Source organism: Pieris rapae, chromosome 11 (assembly GCF_905147795.1).
Source record: "Pieris rapae chromosome 11, ilPieRapa1.1, whole genome shotgun sequence".
NCBI lineage: Eukaryota > Metazoa > Arthropoda > Insecta > Lepidoptera > Pieridae > Pieris > Pieris rapae.
This window is the reverse complement of record NC_059519.1, coordinates 572,362-597,801: the sequence shown is the minus strand read 5'-3', so window position 1 is coordinate 597,801 and position 25,440 is coordinate 572,362. Positions and strand designations below refer to the sequence as shown.

General features: G+C 32.8%; 1 protein-coding gene across 8 annotated transcripts in view; it reads left to right on the top strand.

Annotated features, from left to right (window-relative positions):
* LOC110991573 (partitioning defective 3 homolog) overlaps positions 1-25,440 on the top strand; it is a 50,708-nt gene that overhangs the window by 1,839 nt on the left and 23,429 nt on the right. For 2 of the 8 annotated variants that reach the window (XM_045630017.1, XM_022256962.2), the window contains exons 1-2: positions 16,564-16,713; positions 20,420-20,643. The exons of 3 other annotated variants lie outside the window; for them this stretch is intronic. In XM_045630017.1, the coding sequence (XP_045485973.1) occupies positions 20,524-20,643 (120 nt within the window). In that variant the 5' untranslated portion in view covers positions 16,564-16,713; positions 20,420-20,523. Of the gene's footprint in view, positions 1-16,563; positions 16,714-20,419; positions 20,644-24,185; positions 24,315-25,172; positions 25,392-25,440 lie in introns of those variants that run through there. 3 more of the 8 variants (XM_022256961.2, XM_022256963.2, XM_022256965.2) reach the window with 3 other exon arrangements.

Sequence of the window (25,440 nt, the reverse complement as noted above, 5' to 3'; positions counted from 1 at the left end):
TACAACATTCAAAACTAAAGGACTTCAAAAAATAAAATGTTTATTCAGGAATATAAGATACAGGTATCACTTAATCCACATCATTCAATTTAAATCGGGTGACATCCCTACTCATCGTCATCTACTCATCATAATCATCTACAAAGTTGACGGTGTAGACCGAGAGAAAAAGCCGGCGTTAAAAACTGTCGGTACTCTTATAAAATAGCAAATAAACAAACAACACTTATTTTAAAACAAATATCGCAAATTAATTAGAAATAGCCTGCCTAGCACTAGTCTATCAGTTTTCCCTAAAAAATCCTTTGCTTGATATAATTTAATGGCACGCTATGCGTTGCCAGTCATATGTCCATCCATATATTTATTTCCTAGTTACATTACATCACCTGCCCTTACACCTGACTCCCACATAGCTAAGCTGGTAGGTAGATTCGACCTTACGAGTTTATGCATAATATGCACTTGTAAATTATATTATTAGTTGACCTTGTTCGAAGATTTTCTTTTGTTTTCTCGAGTGTGCTCGTATATTATTGATGTGTGCTATTACTCTAAAATATTATGTGTAAAAATGATTAATAATGAAATAAAATCTTTGCACATGTAAAATTTACTGTTTATATTTCTTCTATAATACTTCTTACTTATTCTTACTATAATATATTCTTATCCTTTACCAATGATTGGAATTCCTTAAAATTTCCTTCAAAGACCAAAACTTAATTTAAATCAGCTAATGAAGTAAAAGGTATGTTTTTATAAATGTACTAGAGACAGCTACCATTACCATATCATTTAACAGACCCCGTCCGTTAAATGATATTAACAAACTCAAAACCTACTGAGCCGATTTATAATATTGTTTCCACAATAATTATTATCCCTAAGTGGGATTGGCTCTATTTACTTCAAAATAATTTAGGCAGACCTCTACCGAACAAGGTGACATGTCTTAGTCCCCAAAGTTTTTGTAATTGTTGTATAATATGACATCGATTCGCGATTTACATGTTTGTATGTAACGTACTAAATACCTAGTTTTGGCAACGTTGCGCATGATTGGACCACGATTACACAATTGAAAGGTCGCAAGAAACTAACGAGCAGTAAATGATCGCTTTCTGCTCCACTGGGCATGTACATACTTTTAATAGGCAACTTTTCCGGATTCGTAAATACCACATTTTATATAAAATAGCTTTAAGTATATATCTTTTAAGTAAGTATGTCATTTACCATGGAGAATGTTCAGGAGAGTTTTTCGGATACCTGGTGTTGAATTTCATCATCGGGCGTGAAGGCAAAATGCAAAATACTATGCGTTTCACCTGACGTCCACCGTTCCACAGATCTGCCTCAAGGCATCTTTGACGCGCACCACCACTATGTGGAACCAGCAGTCCACTGAAGTATTCCCGAACCAATTCGTTTAACGGCCCCTTCAAGAATAGAGCGTAACAATTTTTAAAAGGCCGGCAACGCATTTGCGGCCCTTTTGAAAGTGTGTTGAGTTTTCTCTATTGATTAGATTGTAATTTTTTTCTATCTCTAAAATAGCTGAATATTTATTGAGCGTTTCTTATTATCTGACGTTATGATTACTTTACCATGTATATAAAATAAAACGCTTAAATATAATTGTTTCTTTTGTTTACATTCAAAGAGGTTACACCCTTTTCGCACGCGTTTAAAATTGACTTGGGCACTAAAAATCGCTAAAACAATAGATTCTTTGATAGAGCCACCTAGGCAGGTACGTATTGTGTGATGACTGGTCCCGAAGACCGGTTTTGAGGCCATTCTTTCCATGAATAACGTATTGTATGGTAATCTGGATATTTGAGATGCATGGAATTTTAACACGTTATTTCAATCAAGTCATATAAAATCTTTATGTTAATAATGATTAATAAGAAAATTTGGTTTTAGGAGGGCAAAATGACGTCATACTCTCATTAATCTCTATTTATGTTGTGTGACTCTTTCAGAAAACTCTTTTTCTTGCTTACCCAGTCGTTACTAACTCAGGTTTGACTGTAATACCACAGTATCAAATTAACAAAACACACTAAAAGTCTCTTTATTTATAAAATAATTAAGTAAATGTATTTAAATTAAAATTACAATTTACTGGGTTAACCCAGTAAATTGTAATTTTAATTTATTTTTATAAATCTTGGTTGACATAAAAAGCTGAATACCTACTTACCTAAAACGATCAATAAATCAGATATATGATATGTCTTTATTTTACACGAAAACCAAAATACTCAAACGTTAATATTTGCCGTTGAAAAACTTGAAAGAAATTGACTCACATGAAGTCAGCCTGTTGCTAAATATTTTACTTATTTGTAAAATCATCGTGGCAATCTACTAAAAAATAAAAATCCTAAAAGCCGAATAATAATAACTTATATATCCATTAAAGAAATGTTACTGTAACAGAAATGTGTCCCAAGCCCCATAGGGGCGTTTCAACAGATAAAACATAGTCCAGAGTGGCAGATGTGCAATGTGCATGATGTCTTTAGTGCTTCAATTAATTTTAGAATTGGGAAAGACAAAATTGGTATCGCCATGTGTTCGTGTCAAGTGGACCAATGGCGTCGGGATGTCCGAATATCTTGCATATAAACATGTGTTCCGCCCCCAGCATCGTTCCCGAGAACGAAAATCACAAAAATATCGTATTTCAGGACCTCTTTAAAAATTCTCGTTTTATTTCAGTTAATTAATATACAACTATGAACCATATCAGCTGGTGAAAACCGTATAAAATCCGTTCGTTTTATAAAAGAGATAATATGCTCTTTTTTGTACGCAAATATTTTATATTTGTATTTTTTCTTATTTAATTATTTGGAGAATGTTATTAAAAATGATAACAAAAGAAAAACAAAAGAAGAACATATTTATATATGTTAATTTCATTGAATTTGTACAGTAAGTCGAAGGTTAGTTACGTATAAGACTTCCTAATCTTACCAATCGTATACAAATAGGTAAGTAGGCGGTTCGCCATTCAATATAATAATTATATACGGACGATGCAAAAACTTGTAATAAACTTGTAATACGGTTTCAACGCAATATTAATCCAGTATGATGCAGGATGGCCAACAGCATCCAATCACGGATTCGCTATGCGATAGGTATACCAAGCGAAATCCATCATCACATCATTACATCTCTACTATTGCTGGCTTTTAAATCCAGGTTCCAACTTTCTAGTAGAGTCAGCTCATTCCTGTCTGACCAGCTTACATGATTCAAACTTCAACTTCTACTATGCCTTTAATCCAACTTAACAAAAACTGTAGGTACCTTAAGATGAAGGTACCTTCTTACCTACGTAGGTTGTGCTTCATTTATTTTTTAGTTATAAAGAAACTTATAAAGTAGCAAATCGTCTAATATGAAAAATTGCCTATATTTAAGTACATTAGATTACCTGTCAACGTTTTACATACGAACTCGATCTGGTGTGAATGACTCTGCCAAATTCTTCCTCTTGTCTCTGGTACTCGCCACGATTTTGAAATCCTACATCGCTATCTCTTTTATGAATTCCTCATCTAACAGAAAATACTTTATCAGAAATAAAATATATACGTACTGCACCGGACTGAAACACTTTAAAGACAATATGTTTAAAGCTTTTTAGGTACATCTAATATTGTAATTCCGAAATTAAATGAGAATTACTCATGCGCACGTGTAGTAATCACGTCTCGCGTCCATAATAGTTATCCGGTTTGCGCAGCAACTTGGTTTATCACTCGAAATTTGATCTTATAAGCTGTCCTAAGCATATTAGTCACAATAAGCTCCCCCACGATATAACTTTCTTCGTATTAAATTTTCCATGTTCTGCAGGTCAAGAATAAACCAAAGAATATACTATTCTCTCTCTCATTAACTTTATTTAGATCAATATTGATCTAAGTAAACAATACATTTTTGGCAATGAATTATAAGTAGCATAATAACATGTATATTGCACATATATGTACATATATGTGCAATATAACGGCAGTTTATATAGATGGATCTGCTCATACCTAGACTCTAGAACTCAGTTGGTTGCGTTAAAGGGCTTCATCTCTGCACCTATCGCAGTTACATCGGGAGTACCTCAGGGTTCCCACTTAGGGCCATTATTCTTCGTAGTTTTTATTAATGACCTTATTCAACAACTGTCCTGCAATTGTCTCTTATATGCAGATGACTTAAAAATATTTACTTCTATTACTAATTTAGATGACTGCTTAACATTACAGCGTGATATCAATACCGTATCACTATGGTGCAAGACGAACTACATGTATTTAAATATAGACAAGTGTTTTGTCATATCGTTTACTAATAAACGAAACAAAATCGTATGGAACTACGTCATAGATGGTCAATTAGTTAACAGATCAGATGTTGCAAAAGACCTAGGTATCCTGTTCGATGACAAGCTTTCATTCCGTGCCCACTATAGTCACATCACGTCTAAAGCAAACCATCTTCTGGGTTTTATTCTTAGATCCACAAAAGGTTTTAAAAATCCTCGTAGCACCTTGTACTTATACTTCAGCCTCGTAAGAAGTATATTAGAATACGGTAGTCCAATATGGTCGCCGAATTATAAGGTGCACATTGACGATATTGAACGAATTCAGAGGAAATTTCTCAGAATTTTATGTTATCGTATAAAACCTGGCCGGTCTAACTTAAATTATTGCGATAGACTCCTGAAATTTAAAGTTCAACCATTAGAATCCAGACGCATAGTCTTCGACTTAGTTTACCTTTACAAAATCACCCACTCCATTATAGACTCTCCCGAACTACTAGCTCACATTAGCCTTAACATTAGATTTAGTGCCCGTAGAGCTAACGAAGTCAATTTATTTTCCCTTCAAACTTATAAGAATAACATCTCTTTTTACAACCCTTTGACCAGGATGGCTCGTCAATATAACGAGATGGCAAAGAGCAACCACTTACTTGTGGACATATTCTGTCGCAACATCAATAAATTCATTAGTGTCGTTAAAGACATCCTCCATCGTAGGTTAAGTGCTGACCCTTGTGGTCCTGGTTAACGTTACGTTAAATTGGTGTCGAGGAACTTATTATTATTATTATTATTGTTTTTTTTTTACTATGTTACCTTTGTTAGTTATGAGCCTTTTATTGATGTAACATTAATTTTGCAGTGTGCACATGGTTTTACATTAGAATCCTGTTCATAACTATTAGTTTTAAGTTTATTTTTGTAAAGATTATAATGTGTTTTGTGCACCAAATAAATAAAAATAAAAATAAAATAAAATATAAATATACTAGTGTATGGGGCACATGTTTAAGGTGATTTTCTTCCAACATTTATGCCGTTTCACTGAGACAAAATCTTATATATGTACAATGTGACCCGTAGTATATGCCGTTGCAATGATAAATTTTTAGATAGTTGAGATCTTAAGCTAATTGTAAAAATTGAATTTCCCCCGATAAGGCGTTTGATAATAATCATTTTTAAAAACCGGATTCCCATTGACAATTTTACAAGAGATGTTGGCGTTTTGTTAAACGCATTTGTGTGAAAATATCTGAAATTTCGTTATAGTAAGCAAATGTTATAGTGTTATATTTCGCGTGTATTGTTATTCTTAAAGTATTCAACGAAACGTAGGAAATTTTCTTATTTTTATTTATTTCATATGTATTATGATTTACTAAATATTTTATATATTAAATTATATCTATCACACATTTTACTAATCTTGATTGTTATGAAATGGGCCGATTAAATATATCCTAAGTAATTCGTATTTAGTACAATTAAGTAATACGGGCTATTTCTTATCATTCTTGTTCGGTTGGTACTTGGTAATTGATGACTACTCGACTGAGGTGAGTCACTTACAGTAGGTTGTAAACATAATTCATTAAGCGTAAATAATTTAATTCAAATCTTATTTAAATTTAAATATTTTCCATATTTATTATTTGCATTTTTTTTCGTGCGTGCAATTAAAAACCTGTCACGTGTCACGATGTTTATTCCTTATGGTAATTCTCTGAAACGGGTCCAATGATTTTAGGAAATGGAAATAGGAAAAACCTTTAAAAATTACAATTATTGAAATTATATTTATTAATTGAATATTATTATTGTTTTGGAGTCTATCTACTGTCAGTGTATTTATTGTGTTAACGAATATAATTGTTTGTTTAAATCATTTGAAATTAATAAGTAGTTAAAGATTGTAAATTTGTAAAAAGTCCCTACCTTCTTTAATAAATGATTAAAGAAGGTACAGTTAAACATATAATAAAAAGCATTACAGTATATGTTATATTTACATAAAATTTACTAAAATATTACATTTCCAACAACGAATTTCCTATTTACTTAAATATTCGCTTACTTAACTATCTTTTTTAATTGATAAGTATGCCACTATATGAGAGGTCCCCGAACTCCTAAGTGAGGTTAATATTCTGTAAGAGTTACTGTATGACCATTCCACAATTTGTATAAGACACGAGATAACGACAAGATTCAACATATTGTATGTTTCTGCAAACGTTTGCTATTAAAATCTATATGTTAAACCAGACTTTATAAAAAGAAATATAAAAAAAACATTAATATAAGTAACTAAAAAGAAACGAATACGTTTGTATATTGACAATTGATAACTTTGGAAATTTAAATTAAGTAAATAGCATTACCCGATAAATTATGACTTTATCGGTATTTATGTCGTTTTGCGTCAGAAATATGCGGGCGGCCTCGCATTTAGTGTATGCCTTATTCTAAAACACGAAATATATTTTGAGAGAGTTCTCTTTTGAACGCAAAGTTGTATATGTTTTCAAATAGCCCTCCATTTCACCATTACGCATAACCAATTCGACCTTGAGCCGTTCATGAAAAGAGCTTACTAATTTTTAACGGCAAGAATCGCACTCGCAAGCCCTCTGGCATTGCGTGTCGATAGGTCACTCACTTAAAGTTAAGAGACCCTCCTGTATGTTTCCCCCTGTTCTATAAAAATCTGGAATCAAAACCTAATTTTCAGAAACTGTATCTTCAGATTCCATAAGAGATCAGTGGATGCTTTATAAGATAGAACCTGATTCAGATCTCAGAGTTTTTGGTTTAAAAGTAACATTGTTACACGTAATCTAAATAACCGTCATGGGTGACGAGATGGGTTGAAACGATCATATTATTTGTATTTCCTCAAGCGCAGCATTTTAAGTATAAAACCGAAAAAATAAAATAAACGAAAGTCTTTAAGAAAATTATGATGCTGCCAGCATTTCTTCGCTGTATTATACGATACTTGTTCCTTGAACGATAAAAGCACCAGCTCTGGTGTCACAGGTACTATCTACCAGGAGTCCAGGAGTACCAAGAGTCAACCTAAATCTTTAATTACCGCTTGTGCACTTGACCCACGGCCTAAAAGTCTTCTCCGAAGGGAAATAAAATCAAAGTTGGAAGAAAGACTTTTACTTTAGGCGTTTATTATTTTCAAAAAATATTGTAAATACTGTTAGAAATACACTTATTTTCCTATGTCATAATGAATATCATTAAATGTATCAAAAGAAAAGGAAGAAAAAGAATCTTACATTCTGAGAACAATCAAATCTTCTTTATTCACTGATCCTGCGGCCATACACTATTTTAAGATGTTTTAACTGTAAAATAATAATAGTGTAGGAACAGGTAGTTTCTCAGGTAGCCCGACATCCCTTGGAATTATTCCGGCCTTTCTCTGTGTTTGAGACCCGATCCAAAAGTAAATCTTTTGCTAGTTAATATAATAAAACCTAGTTTTAATATGAACAAATGTTCGTTTCGTAAGTTTGCATACCATTCTCATATTAAATTTATGAATGATTTTCAATTTATTACGAAAAAAGTTCAATATTTACAATAATAATATGTATTAGCATAGACTATATACGACTATGTAATTAATATCAAGGCCAATTTTAAATTAAGTTTACGGCTACATTGACCTTTTATAAACAAGGTTACGTTTATTTTTGTTTATATTTAACTATTCTGTAATATACATATTTTAGACATAGATTCACTGCCACGGGGGCCAAACTTTTTAAATTTCTTTTGATGTAGTTTACTATGTAGGTTAAGAAACATGTAGATATTGTATTTGTAGTTTGATTGTTATGTTTTGCTTTTAATTTACGAACTGTATTTTGATAATAATGTACTTACTTAATAAAATTTTAGACATTTTAAACTATTATCTGTAACATTCCTTATTATCACGTAAAAATATCGCCCTAATGTATATAGTAAACAATATATTAATACTTTCGTGGGCTTTTTGATTTTTATCATAGAGGACAGACGTTAGCCAATCCTGCTTGATAGGTATGGCCCATTGGAAATCCCTATTTAACCGCCTTTTATTATTAGTTGATTAGATTAGATGAAGAGTCTCATTTTTTTAAACACCGCGTTTTATAATTAAGAAAATACCGAAAATAAAAGATATATTTTTTCATAGTAAGTACTTAATAAACATGGTTTAGAAGTGAATAAAAAATATTTTTTTATCTTTTCAATTAAGTAATTCGTTTTGTTAGGATCACATGATAGCGTCGAGTGTCTGTCAGGGATGCAAGTGTTTTTTGTCTGTCTGCACTTATCTCTCCACTGAGCATCCGTCCCAACTGTTGACTTGCCGCACGGCAAGTGGCCGCCTGATTTATTATTTCGTATACATATGTTACCCATTGGTAAAGACAACTTATATTACGATGATTTTAGGTATCATTTTTTTCTGGTTAAAGTATTACGTAAGTACTACAGGGGGGAGGGGTGTCTTTGACTTAATTATTTGGTGATTACGTCAAAAGTAATTATTTACTTTATATTATTCACACATTGTCTATGCTTGAAAACGAAATGAATTTTCGAGGATTTGCTGACAAGAGGAAGGAGGTACTTGAACGACCCCTTTAACATAAATAACTGTATTCAGTCTTTCTTTATTCCCTTATCGGAAATAAAATAAAATTGTTTTTCTTTACCACCATAAAACTGGTCAGAATGTATTCTGGCATTGGACACCCTACTTCTGATCATTCTATAATCCCGGGATCCTCTCCTACCCTATATATTGTCTTCCGTCTTTTTATTATTTTAGGACATTTTAATTGTAAAATAATAATTTAAATGTTACAGTTATACACAGTTAACATTTTATACATGAATAATTCTATTTTTTCCAAGGACCTCTTTATCTCCAAGTCTCCATCTCTCTCTATCAACGTCTTTAAGCTCGGCAGCCTATCGTGCAAGAGGGCGACCTTTCTTTCTTTTCTCTAGGAATTGTTATTGTATACTAAAGATTAATTACTTAAAATATAAAGAGTTAAAATTTAACAAACATAATTTAGCCTTTCTGCGCAATATTCAACCTATAAGTCGTATTGCTCTTTCAATTAGTCGTACGAAATGTGTGGGCGTGGGTGTGGCAGGAATTCCGTTGCTAATCTTTGACCAAGATCCTTGGTGTGGGCTTCATAAGGCAATTACATTTTCATATAAATGCTTCAATCGTATAAACTAGCATTTTAAAAATAGAACGCAAGTATAATACTGTGCCCTTGAATTTATAGATAAAATATCTCATAATTCGGTATTTAGATCAGATTGTTTACACTTCAGGTGTGTAACGAAAGTGTAATTATTTTAAACCAATAAAGGCACCAACTACTTTCTAAGCCTTTATAAATCTTACCATATAGTTAATAGATGACACTATTTCGTTAAGTTTCGGATTTTAAACGAATTAGTTTGGTTAACCAAATACAGTAATTCTTCCGCGGTAGGTGCGATATAACCTCGGCATAAGAAATTGCGTTGTAAGATTAGTCTTTTTGTTTTTTTGAACAAGTTCAAATCTATGAACACTATTTTAATTATAACAAAACAATTGAAACATGCGTACAAAGATACGCACATCTAATTTTGGACATGTCATTATAATTTCCACACTCCAGTAATAAAACTTGAGAAATCTCGTTATATTGACACCGGAAATCGCGTTATACGAAATCACGTTATAAGGGGTTTATTGAAGAGCCCTTCAGAAATTGTGTTTGTGATTGGCCGTAAAGACGTATCTTGTCGCGATGCTGTGATTGACAATATTTTGTGTTGCAGCCTTTAGTATCCACACGAAATAAAATTGTTTTGTCTACGTAGAACAATTTGCACTTGCATATTTTAATATAAACACCGCATTGTGTTTCAAAACTTAACAGCGGGAACAAAGCCAGAATTGAATACATTGTGAAATTACCTGCGTACCTGGGCCTGGTCTTTTTAATGATTAATCATATCGGGTTTTGACTTGAACGTTTCTTCATAACTAGTTTATAACAGATCTGTTCGTTAGCACTTTAAAATCTAGATTTAGATTTGTCGGTTGTTTTTTATTTATGGTCTAACATCAAATCAAAATGGGGACAATCACTACGTTAAAATAAAGATATGATCGTGTGATTTTCACATGAGAGCTTAGGCAGGATAGCCAGATCCAGAGATCAAAATCACGATCAGGGACTCTTTGTATTGAAGATGTTGCATGGCTCTATTTTCTTCACCATAATATATCATTGAAAACCCATTGTATGGAGGAGGTACATTTTCAAGTCTCAAATGAGTTTATCACTGAAGAAAAGAGTAATAGACTGTACGGCTGCCAATCATGGGGGCCGGGGTCATCTGGCTGCGTCTGACCCACGAGTGGAACCGGATGGAGAAGGCGTATGTTTAACAGTGGGCAAACCTGACAAGCAAATGATGATTCCTAAACGTTAAAGTGTAGTTTTGACCTAATGTCAAACGTTTTTTTAATTAATAATCAATGAAACTTGCTTAATTAAGTTTTGGAAATAAAGCATATTATTATTATATTGTTAACAGAAAGGAAAGAAAAAATAAATAGTCGATTACGCTGTTTGTTCATATGCAACAACTATTGTATGTGCGAATTTCGACACTGCCTGATCTAGGTACCTACTTATTTTTGTCATCAGATGCGAAAGAAATAATTTAATTTTTTGTACTTGATAGATAAAAACAATAATATGATGGTAAGTAGTTCATTACAGTTTGTATATATTTATTAAACCATCGCACTAGATATCAGTTATTGAGATTTAAAAATTTCACACCTATTGCGTATTCATTTGTTATCTGTAATGTAACCCACTTTGATATGATAATGTAAACACAATTTATCAATTGCATAAATAGTTCAAATATTTTAGAAACGAAATTCGTGCGAATGAGATATCTAAACAGTTATTAATAACAGATACGGATTTGCTCATGTATTAGGTCCTTACATATGAAATGGTCGTTTGTGATTAATTGTCATACTGGCCACTTTGAAATATCTCCCCTTTGGCCACTTCAAATATCTCTTTGGTTAGGAATTCCAATTTCAATTTTATACAACTATTTACTCTTGCATTTGTTTTTCGAAAACCATAATTAATTTCAATTCATTGTTATAAAGTTGTCATTGCCGTTTCTTTTGCTTTTTTATCAATCTTTGTTATAAAGACAATAACTATCTAAATATTATAAAACAAAGTCGTGTTAGTTACACCACTTATAGCTCAAGATCGGCTAGACCGATGTTAGTGTACTCTTTTTTGTGGATTTCTCCGCTCCGTTTTCGCATAACAATAAATGAAATAATTACTTTTTTTTGAATGCAAACAGCATGTGGTGCCATCTGTTGACAAAACTACGTATCATTTTACATCGAATTCGTGTTAGTTCAAGAAATTCCGATCTTAAGGCGAATGAGGAGATGCACAACCTTTGATCTTGTTCGAAGACTTGTGTTACCTCTTCAAAAAATATTGTCTAGAGAGAAGATGCCTAAGTGTAAAACTGCCTAAAACTCTACTTTCGCAATGGCAAGCAATAAAACAATTCTGTATTTGCAAAAAAAGTTCTATTAATCTTATTACCTTATTGAAATCCAAACGATTTTTATAAGACTGTTAAGTGGAACAGAAGTAGCCGGGTTAGCTAGTATGGAATAAAAATTGACCCTTTAATTACGAATTAATTTTCGATTTATTAAATTCATGTTTACATAAACCAAAGATATTATTGTATTCAAGCACAAAGAAAAGTATTACCCTTGTTTTTTCCTGTTAATTTTTACGTCATGCAATAGTAGAAATAACTCTCGGTTTCTCCCACGGGTCCGACATCCTTCGCTGGTCACCCTATAAATTGTAACACATGAAAAAATAAACGAAAGATACAATTACCCGCTTTCCGGTAGCGAGTTTCCGTTTTAACGAAAGTGGTTTTACTTGTTATTATATTCTACATTTAAATACTTTTACCTTTTCATACGTGAAAAACGACGAAATTGCGAAATTTGTTTCGTTTCATAAAAAATTAAATATACTATAAAAGAGTTTTTATTAGTATATTTTGGATTTCCAACACATTTTTACCTATGTACTGGAGCGCTTTACTTCGATAACGATGGGTATCGACTTTAAAAAACCTTTTAACGTTTTGGTAGGCACAGGTTAGGCTACTTGCTTGGTTTGACATTAAATTAAAGTTGTCTTTTGTCTACGCGAGTACTATACAATTAGAACAATATTTCTGATGAATAAATTATTTATGTTTAATAATAATAATTTGAGTGGCGGAGAGTTTCTTGCCAGTTCTTCTTGCCCGCTCTATGCCCTTGACTTGCGAACTGGTAATAAATGTAAATTTAGAATCAATTTAACATCTTTTCTGTTGACGTTCATAAGTGAACGAGTGTGAGTAAAACATTATACATAACAAAATATGTTTGTCATAATATATAATTGATCAGGCACAATAGAGCTCCTGTGTTATGGGGGACCAGATAGCAATTCTTCCGTAGTTCGTAGAGCATGTTTAAAAGTTGAATAGTACCTACTTATATAATTGTGTTTTTAATGCTTTTTAGGAAATTGTGGTCAGAAATACTGTATTAAAGTGCTAAACTTATTAAGCATGTCCCAAAGTAACCAATATAAAAAATGAAAGTTTTCTATTCGGTAATTTGTAGAACGATTTAATTCTTGATTTCACTTTATACACAAAGTAGTCCACCATGAATCAGCTAGTCTTGAAAATATATTAAAGTTTATGTAAAATTATTAATAATCAATAACTAATCGAAAACTAATACACAAATTGAAACGAAATATATTCAATTAAAAAAAAACCTTTTTCCACTTTTAAATTAAAAAGCACTACTAGAAACTACAAAACTCTTTGCCTTTGTCTTGTCTGACAAAAGGAGTGGCGGAGAGTTTATTGCCAGTTCTTCTCTTCCGTTCTACGCCCTTGATTTGAGAACTGGCAGTAAGTAAATGTAAAATTAGAAGCATTAATGAACATTATTACATAATGTCAAAAAAAGTTATGTTCCCAACATGAATAAATGATTTCAAATTTGAATTTGCTCCAGCTCTGCTTTCTAGTTCTGTGGAAAACTCACCTTTATTCCAGAGGTTCAGTTGCCAACGAAAGAACAAGCCCTTAATATCTTCCGCTTACTTTATAAATATTTTAACACCTAAGTGGTTAAACCGTTTTTAAACCAGGTCAAAATAGTTCAATAAAAAAGTTACCTTTACGACATTTCTTTTTATATTTATTGTGTAATGTTCTCTTGCCTGGTCTAATTTCTAATACATTTATTTTTGCGCTGGAAACTGTGTCCAGGACCTACGGGACAATATGCATTTTATTTAGCTATAAGAGTGATTTAGACAATGTATGTGTATCATCTTATATGTTGGTGATATTTTTCCACAGTTCACAAGAACTTTTCCAAGTGCACCCATTGTTCACGACCTTACATAGTTTCTAGTATGTAGAAATCGATTTTTCATATAATCGCCATTGAGATCAACTGTAGTATCTAAAATAAAAATACAATTTTCTAATATAAAATTGTTTTTGTATTTATTAACAGAAATATTCTTATAACACTGATTTTGTTAAAAACTTAAAAGCAGTGCTCAACAGACAGAGGACTACGACTGTCATCACGGAGGTCTTAGGTTTGATTCCCGGCTGTTCATCAATGGACTTTCCGTGTTGAAAAAGCCTCGTGAGGAATCCAGCCAGCCTTAGACCCAAAAAGTCGAGAGCGTGTCAGGCACAGGAGACTGATCTTCTACTTGACAAAAGATCATTAGGCAGATGCAAAAATCTGAGGCTGAGACCTAAGAAGGTTCTAAAGCACTGTTTTTTTTTATTAAATCAAACTCTGCTCGCATACATAATGGTACAACTGCTAACTTTAAGTTTGAAAAGGCTTTTATAACCAAAGTTTTATTCTTTTCTTTGATCTACCCTAGTTACTAATCCTATAAGGGTTAATACACATAGGTAGGCTAGTGTGTCACTTCACCAGTATGCCTGGCACTTTTTGGGTTTCAATGTTTGTTATATATGTTGAGTTAATTGTGCTTTACGGGATTTTTATGAACTTATGTTTTATAAAAAATAAAAAATTTGACAATTGAAAATTATGTTTAAAACGATTCTTTGAAAATCTCGTAATATTCCACCATAATTTATTTCGTAGCTCGGTCATTATCATACAAACCACACAAAAAATAGTAGTTTATAATTTAAGAATATTTGTAGTACTTATGTATTTACAGTTCAATGGAAATTTTCTTTTGTACTGTATAAAAATATTACTCCAACGAAATTTTAAACACATTATAAATACACTTTGTCTTGTCCATAATACTATCAGAAATACTACAGTTAACAAAAAGAGATAATTAAATTACATCAAAAGTGATAATCATTATTTGTTGTGCTTGTAGTGCCATCTAGGTAAGAGTCTATGAAACTTATATAGACAAAGGTTCTGTGTATACAGAACAGCAATTGGGCATACATGTTAAAAAAATGGTTATTATATAAAGGTATTAATATATATATAGATTATTTTAATATAGGCATTTAAAGCTAGATCAATCAGTCAATACTATTATAGCCGTATCGTTAAAGATATTACTCTAGATCTATTTACTACGCATAGAAGTTTCACGGCTAAAAACTAGATGGCGCTTTAATACAAGTGCGCACACTCAAACAATTCAACAACTACTTTTATTTAAAGGCTTGCAGGGCCTTAAAACTGCTGTTTTATTGATCATTTCAGTCACGCGTCTTCGAATTCAGTGAAAGACTACATACAACTCTTATTCTCTGGCTTTATCTTTTATTACAAAATCAGCTGCATTTTTCTTTATCAGAACAAATACAATTATAATCGGTCATTGATAAAAACATCAATCAATGCAATGCCACTCGACAATTCTGTATCTGTCATTTAATAATACACAGTAATTATATTAACCCACAATTTTAAAAAAAGGATAATGGTGACATGTTTTCAATACTCTTTAATAATTGAAAAGCGATACTACGCCTCGTTGCAACCCTTTAATCATGAGAAAATAGGTTGTGAGTCAGGACTAGTATGGTTTCCACTCAGTGCACTTACGTCTCGGTCCGCCACTTCGTACGGCATTGACCCCACTCCTTATCCTGCAGCCCCAATCAAATTACTAGACCATAGCTTTACATAGGTTTTAATAATTCCTGAATTCATTACCATATTTATCAGCGCTTCGTAGATGGAGATAGATAGATATTTACTAGGAGCTTGGTATTTTTTTATAGAATATGGGGCAAAGACACGTTTTTTAATTCGTTCTTTTCTTTAAGGACGACAGAAGACAGAAAGGACTGTCGAATTGGTTTGAGAATACTTTAGTAGTAGCTGGTTCCACATGCCGCGCATCACGGCAAAATTGGGGAACGACGGACGTCGACGTGTTATGCGTGGACTGTCTGTCCCTTAAACAATTCCGTGGCGCTGAAAACAAATATCCTACCTAACCTACTACAATGATCGCCCCTTTAATAGACTTTAAGAGCTAGGTGAAATGGCATCCCCCGTCATTGGAGTCACTCCTGAATTTTAAAGAATTTATTTTAGATGGATACATCACATGATATCTGATAGCTATTAAAATTGAAATGTTATTGTACCTGTCTTGCTTTGACGGTCATGGCCATTGCCATCGTTTGCCGACGATTTGTAACTTAGTTTTTTTCAAACATACATTGGCTAAGTTGGGATGATATTATGAATTAAGTTACACAAGTGAAGTTCAAAGGTGGTGGTTGGTATGGTGGTGGTCATGATTCATAAAATCAATTCCCTGTTTTTACTGTATACTGCTTTAGTTAAAAAAATCGATTTATTTGTGCATTTCCTGTACTAGGCTTGCGATTGAAGCCTTGCTTGCGAACGGTGTCAGGTGGTACGATTGTTTACACGTTACAATGGGTCGGTTACCTCGTCGAGGGGAGTGGAAACCCCCCCCCCCCCTTCCCCGACTCAGCTGCGGTCCTGCGCACGCGCTGAAAGCAAAGCCAGTTGCTCGCCGCGCAGCCTTCGGTTTCGCGTTTACATCTTCGTAGCTTCTATAAAGAGAATTTGTGAAGTGAATTTACAAGGAATTCGAAATTTAAATGTGCTGTGAAAGGTTATCCATACGAATTTCAAATGTAGAACGTTTTTATGATTGTCAAAGTATTTTGTAAGTGCAGTCGGAAATTGGAACGGGCTTACTTAATTTCAGCTCTTAATAAAGTTATAAATGAATTTACGATTTCATGCCTTAATTTAAGTGAACTTAGTGGCCCTTGAAAATAATTCACTCTGATTGAGATACATTGTATACATAGAAGTGGATATAGTATCTCCAAAAGAGAAAATCCAGCATCTATTAACAATTATGTACTGGGAAACGAAACTCAAGAGCGTTACATCCAGTGCAGGGAGCAACCAAGGAGCTTCCAATGAACCTTTACGTTTCTAATTAGGCATGCACTGCTATTTCTCTCATCCAGTTATCACCATACCTTTAAAAGATACAACACGTACACCGGTATATTCATATTATGTCATACTTTACACTATATTATGAATGGTTTGGTTAAAAACATTCACAATTTCTACGTCATTTAATATCAAAAAAGGTTTACTGTTTTTTAAACTTTCTCGCCTTTTTGGTTTAGAGTACTTTCTAATAATATCGTAGTCTATCTTTTGTAATGCACCATAAAATAAGAATAACACAAACTCTTACATACACAAAATAATCCGTTCCTAAGCCGAGACAAGAATATAATTCAGATAAGGTTATAAATTATAATTTAATGCAAAATGCTCCTAGCTCTACGATATTATATGTTAGCTATATAGATCTAAGTTATTAACATCATCATAGTTAAAATAATATATTTAAGCGTTAAGAGACTGTGTAAGGACAATTAGTAAATATAATGTGGCTATCAGCAAACATTGCACAGATACTACACGGTTTTTAAAATCTTTTTTTTTGCAATGTCCTGACAAAGTGATGTTTAATAATCATATTTAATACCAACTATTTTAAGGCGTGAAAGCGTAACAAACCGACTTTCTTTATTAGATGGGATTAGGATCTAAAACCTCTCTTGGTCAAAATAACTAATTAAAATTCATTTTCGCTTGAAAATTTTTACCCTTCAGAACCTCCCGATGTTCCAAAAATTCAAAACATATTCGTACGTTTAACACTTGGTTGACTACGTAATCGGCCATTAACAGTTCTAATTACTCAGAGAAGCACACGTTCATGAATCGTTACAATTCACAATTTTGTGTTTTATAATGAAATTCACTTGAAACAAGACCTAAATTTATATATAATGAAGATCTATCGAGGCTAGAAAATCTTGAACTATCATTACCATTGGCATTGTAATCTATAGATCGTGTTTATAACATAATAACTGACATACATACCTAGATCTCATGATGGAAAGCATCGAACAAGGGCTAATTATAGACTATTTTATATTGATTCATTGTTGTTTTCTGAGTTATTTATTCATTATTTAATTTCTACGACAGATTAAAACAAGAACAAGATAAAAAAACAAAAAGTTAGGTAGAGGGGCTAGGATATGGTGGAATCCGAAAGCATATGGGTTCTGTGAAGTGGCTTAAATGGCCCTGTGAATACTACCCTAACATTATACTTTCAAGAGAGTTAACTCAGTTGTAAAATATCACAATATTCCAGATATTCACCATTGCTACAATCGGTCGAATTTAAATTTTCCCACTTTTATTTTAGTACATAATTATATGTACGTTTTGTTATTTCCATTAAAATAGCTAATGAAATACATTTGTGCCCATTTTCTGCATTCAGATCTCTTAACAATAGCTTATCACAAAATGAATGGATTTAGCAATGTACCGTGGTACGCTTAATCGACAATTGTTTAAATGTAGTAAAATTTATAGAACAATGCCAGCGGAATTTTTAAAACCTTATTTCTTTATTTATACCTAGAAGCACTTGTCTCTGAACTGTGCTTACTACATAGCTATTTATAGCTTGTTTAAATAGTTGTATAACGTATGTAGTATTTTTTCCAACAGTTGTTGACTGTTGTAAAGAAAAAAAATAAGGACCTGATATATCGATATCGTCTCGAACATAATTAAACATTCATGTACTGTGTACACTGTACAGTGCTAATTGAATTTGAAATAGTACGTAGTAATTGCTAATTACAAAGTCAACGATTTGTGAGAATTTTCTTCTCTAAATAATTATAAGCCGCCGTGGCTAAGTTGACGCGATTAGAATATTTAACGAAAATTCCAAAATCCGATAATATATTAAATAAAAGCAGTTATTAAATAGAAACAGTTGAGAAATAGAGAGATACAAGAGATTCTAATTATATTATAAATGCTGCCATGATTTTGGTTGTATGGGAAGCTTTATAGATTTTGGTATATTAATTACGCAGTGTTGGCCTAGTGGCTTCAGCGTACGACTCTCATCCCTGAGGTTGTAGGTTCGAACCCCGGCTGTGCACCAATCGACTTTTCTCTATGTGAGATTTTACCATTCGCTCGTACGGTGATTCCTTCACCGTACGAGCATCATCGTAAGAAACAGTCATGGCTCAGACCAAAAAGTCGATGTCATGTGTCAGGCACCGGTGGAGGCTAACCATCTTGCATATAAGATTGATCATATACAGAAATCTTAGGCCCATATCGGAAAATGTTGAATCGCCACTATATATTAATCACCTAGTCAAAATATTCGCAGACACATAGAAATAATATTTATTATTAACAGTTTTAACCTTATATCTGTAATATGATAATGAAATATTAAACCTTCGGTCTATTTACACGTGTTGCAGACCGGAAAGCATGACTTGAAAGTTAGCGTTTCTATCTTGGCATACGGACACCCTTTCATGTTAGAAATGTGTATCTTGAACTGAAGTTTTCTTGCCAGTTCTTCTCTCACTCCCTGCCCGTTTTACGCCCTTGAAGTCAACTGGTAGTAAATGTAAATTTACAATTAATTTAATTTTTATGACGTTCATAAGTGTACTTACCTAGATGAATAAAGATATTTTGATTTTGAAGCCTAATTATATTTAATTAAGTATATTAATTTTGAAACTATAGTATCCTCCAATATCCAGCTGTTCTGCGTTTTAGGAAATCGCCTTGTTAAATATTCTTGTAAAGTCATTTATTTCAATTCATAAACTAAATACTTACACGAATTTAATAAATTTATTTAATGTATATTACACCGATACTGAAAAAGGAGCAAAGGTACGCAAAACTAATAATGGACTTGACAAATTATTTTTAATTTCACACTACAGAATTTGAAAATTATACGAAAACTTACTGTCTACTAAAAAATACTGCATTTGTTATTCACATAATGGGGTAGCTCCAATATAGTATGGGGCTGCCGAAAATCAGTGTTGGTTGATACAACAGCTCGAACCTCATTTATAACCATTTCTGGTTAAAGATAATTATGTTTTATGTATGTATGTGTTTTCGAAATGATAGCTTGTAACATATACTGTAAAAATAAAATATAATTTGGTGAACTTGAAATAAATAAATGTGTTGCCATATTTTTCTTTCTTTCTGATTTATAACTCATGTTTTTGTATGATTGGCCACTGGGTGACCAAGATTCACTAAAAGCTGCATTCTGTGCAGACCTAGCCTCTTATAAATCGTTTTTCGTAGGATATTTCCATTAAGAAAATTCTAATTTCATAAACATAACAAAAAATTATTACGTGCTTATAATCTTATCACACCTGTAATAGAACCTACACCTAATTTGTCTAAAATGAGGTTTACAGATAACAAACGATAACTAGAGGCCACTTTAACGCGCATACTTTCAGTTTTTGCCCGTCTACTGAACCGAACGGTATACACGATTCGTTTTACCTTGTAAATTCACGTACATACAAACAAACTTGTGACAAATGTGTGAGTGATAAGTGCAATGAAGGATCCACCCAGATGTGAGGATGTGGCTGATAAGCTCGTCAGGCTGTTCAGTTGGAGACAAACGTATCCCGTACAAAAACTACAGAAGAATCTGATTCCTAAGGAAATTGTCAGGGTAATCGTATTTTTTTTTATTTTGTGAGACTGTGCGGACTCCAGCCATATGGTATACCTAATTGGAATTTTGTTCACACTTGTCTTTGGATCTGAAACTTTGGTTATATAGAGACATTAAGTTTAAATCCAAAATCAGAGTCTTTCTTCCCGTTTATGACGGCCAAATTAAGACTATAACAAAATCCTATTTTAATGAATTGTAAAATACAATTAACACAAAGCTCTCATAACGCAGACATCTTGATGATGTCATTACAATTCACAAAAAATCAAAGTATATTATCTTGCTAATATTGTTATTAGGTTCTAAATTTTTACTATGTATAGACATCGACCTATGTATATAGTATATTTACATGAGTGTCTATGGATGAGATTTAGAAGTCTTAGCCCAAAATGTGATACAAGAGTTATACTGCTATCGATTTTGAATCCTTTGCTATTATAAAACAGTATTATATTTGCAATTGTGTAAAATAACTGGATAAGAAAGCTGTTAAAACATTGAATCATATTAAAATGTGTGACGACTTATATCAATAAAATTCACCAACAGAGGGTTATAAAAACTTGAATATTTTTGTATATCCATCGGATTTTTTTACCTCGTGTTTGAAAGCAAAACATTGCCAATTACGTCTATGAATAAATCTACTTGACTTTCTGTTTCGTGACTTCCATGACTGCTGATTTGTTACGTTATCGTCACAAGGTAAATAGTCGAGATTAACTGCACAGTAGAATTTTAAATTTACAATTAGTATTTACTTGTTGTATGTATTATGTAAGATTATTCAATGTCTTGACTCGGCTGTATGTTGAGGAATTTGATTGAACGTGCAGTTGTGACAAAATACTGGTTTTAATTTTTCTTTATTCCGGAAAGTCCATTTTTAAAGCAATGCCATTAATGCGGACATCTATGCTACGACCGTATTAACTGGAATAAACCGTAAGGCATATTGTGTATTTAGAACAATAGTCATTCCCCCCACTGCCAACTATACCGTATATATACATATATATATATATATATATATATATATATATATATATATATATATATATATATATATGTACTTACTTAATACAATATAATATTAATTTATGTACTTAATATTTCAAATTAATAATCGTGTCTCAGCTTTTTTAAATATACAACAGATTATCATTTTTATGGCTTATTTTCCACACTTTGTTTACATAGAACATCAAATGCTATGGTTGCAACTTTCACAGATCCATTGTAATGCTAGAAAGCAGCTCATTAAGTTACCTTAATTATATTGGTGAGTGAAGAAAAATCTTTGATATAAGTATTTACAAAAAATATTTACTTAATAAAATTTTAACGAATTGACCATGGCGTTTTGTACTAAAGTGCTTATCTGTCTCTTTTCGTCACAGCGTAAGTATAATTAACGCAATTTTTTTAATAGACTGTGTAAAGGTAATTTATAAGAATTTGTAATATGTCACATTCCATACCGATTCGCTGAGTTGACTAATAACTAAATAATTGATAACGGATAACGCTTGTGGGCTGTGGTCGGTGAAAACTAAGTATATATGTATACATAGCGAATAATCACCGAACACAATCCATGGTAAATGCGGTAGAAGATGCAGAGAGACCATACATATATCGATTATCTAGTTGATAAAAGGGTACTACTAGCACTAGTACTTTACTACTAGTACTAGTGCTAGTAGTAAAGTACTAGTGCTAGGCAGGCTACTTGTAATTAATTTGGGAGATTGGTTTTAAAATAAGTGTTGTTTGATGATTTGCTATTTTAAAAGAGTACCGAGAGTTTTTACGCCGGTTTTTTCTTTCGGCCTACACGGCCTTTACGGCCTTCTTTGCCGATTTTTTTTCATATTTACGCATAGGCATCTACTATTCCCAAATCTTAACACAATCTATACACGTGGTATTAAACTATTCTAATATTAAAGGTTCTTTATTATTTGGTTATGCAGATTCCAATTAAATTACTAGCTTAAATCTCTATATAGATACACTATCTTCACTAATTGTGTATCATTTTACACAATTTATTTGTAATACAAACGACTTCCTGTCGTTTAATTAGTTTCATTTGTAATTCTAATTTACAATGAAAATTGTTTTTAAACATCTACTATCCGCTAGAACCTAAAATAAAGATAATATGTTGTTAAATGTAACAGTTAATAAAGTATTTTATTAATAATATGAATTCAAAATATCTTAGGCGGTTTTTTAAGTTAAAATTGTGTTCACCCTAATACATATACCCATACAATATACCCGTATTATGAAATAATAAATTTATAAATTGAAATTAATAAAATTTGCGTAACAGGACCTTGAACGCAATATTACTTATTCAGGAGTGAATTGTCCCAAAGGGCCATCGAAGACCAGACATGCTTCGATCTTGACACGTATTTAAAATTCTAAACGCCTGATGGTTTATTATAGCGATTGTATAATGATTGTAATGCTTGACAATAGCGGTTAATTGCGGATTTGCTAATAAGACGTAATACATATTAGTACTATTTTAACTTTGTGGTTAAGCGTCCGACATCGGATGCAAAAGATTTCTTCATACTTTATAGTAGCTCGAACAGCAAAACCGATCTACAAAGAAATCTGTTAATAAATAAACAAAAGTATACGTACGAATGCTCCAAATTTCATTAGGAGATGATGCGTTCCTCCACCATGCTTGATGATGGGTTCAATATTTATTGGTTCAAAAACTATTTCAAAAGAGTAACTATGGAGTTTGTTGCCTATTCTTCTCCATATGAAACTAACAGTAAGGCACAATTAAGTAATTTTAGGCTATTGTTTAGATTTTATCGCGCGCTTTGAGCAGGGCGACCGAATCAAGAAATTCCGTAACGAAATTAGAAACATAACACACGATGACGTAATATAGTACGGACAGAACCCATACTGCGTATACAGTTATTAACATCTCGATCACTCGAGATCGGTGACGTATCGTAAGCGCAGCCGGTGCTGCCAGTACGCGTTAGAGTGAGACAGACTATATAGGCGTGTTAGTTGAGTCTGGTAGAGTGGTAGATTGAATGAATATTAATGAAAAACTTGAATTAAGTAATATCAAAAATAATTATAATTGCATAAGTTGATAAAAAATGCTATGCAATAGCTTTACCGCGGCAGTCCCCTAGTGCCACACGTCTTTTTTAGTATATTTTCACTTGTAGTTACTTACGTTTAAAAGTGCTTTTTTAATAGTCCTTATTGCAATAAATGATTTGACTTTGACTTTAATCAACGAATCCTTTCCCTTCTTTCTGCGCTATGATGCATCGCTAACAGGACCTTAAACAATTATAAAGGTTAAGACAATATTTACCGATGCACAAATCTAGTTAAAGCCTAGCTAACTGTAACCTTGCCTTCGCTCTAATAAACTCAACGTTTTTAATACGAAGGAAATAACCAACTGTTATCAATGTATTTTGCACGTTTTACTTCGCTTATTGTATAATAACTTCAGTTGTGTTCGCGCCGCGGCAGTAATCGTGCGACTTTTTTGTATTAAGTGTTGATAAAACACTACCACCGCGACGACAAAGTGCATTTTAATATATGTTTTTATCGAATTAATCATTTGTAAGGGGGCGTAGCTACAGTTGTGTGAGGTTATGAGTGTATTGCGGTTATTAATACAGATTTCGACAGGTGCAATTGCAATACAGCCTTGAGTCTTCAAGAATAAGTTATTTTGAAATAGCCTTTTGTTGACAATTGACATAGATTAAAGACGTTTTTGCTTAGTCAACTTAACGAAAACATGCATTTGCTTTTAAGAAATTACAGGATCTGTTCTTCGGATAGAACATAGAACCTTTTATGTTTACTTTTTATAGGAAAAGTTCTGTTTTGGTTAATCTTTGACGCAATTGAAATCATTACATATTCGTTGCGCACCATTTGGCCACCTTTAAGGTGTGCATTTCCGTTGGTCCTCTCTAAGAATGGTCATCGACAAATTAGTCGCTATAGATAATAGCAGCGAATGTTATCTGAGTACGTGTTAGATCTACGTGCTCACCAACTTGATTTTTATTATATTAAATATTGGATTCGTGTTGAACGAAGGAAGAACGAACGAACGTGGGAAGTTTTTTATGTCAAATTTTGAAGTTCGAATCGTATTTCCACCTTCTCGGAAGCTCGCGTGATCTTTTGATTTCATCTGATACACTTGAATGCATTCGTGGAATCCATAATGTACGCACCGTAAATCGTGCCGCACGGATTCTCTCTACTCGATTACGTTTTGATTACTCTTTTGTCCCGAATCGGAGGCGCGGTAATTTGTCAGAGGAACATCGTCCGGAATTTGCCGTGACCTACTCCATAACTGGGGCTTGAGCCAATTCCATAACGTATGGTGTGTGTTTGGTCAATAGTGCGTGAAGGCCAAGGCTTTTTCGCGCCATTGACCTGCCACAGACACTTCTTACATCGAATAGTTATCTTACTATTAAATATAGGTACATATTCAAACTTATAACTGGCAGTTAGTGCAAAACAATGCGTCATTTCCCAGTTTTTTTTCATTAAAAGTGCGAGAAACTGATGCGAAGATTAACGTTTTGTAACAATGTGATTGCGTAATGATGGAGGATGAGCAGCCTGTACCGCCTCCCAGGCGCAAAAAGCGAACGCAGATAGCTGCTAACAATGACAAGCAGAAGAGAACTGTCAGTTGGGTAAATGTAATTTTAGATGTATTTCCGTATAGGTACATCGTAAAGACAA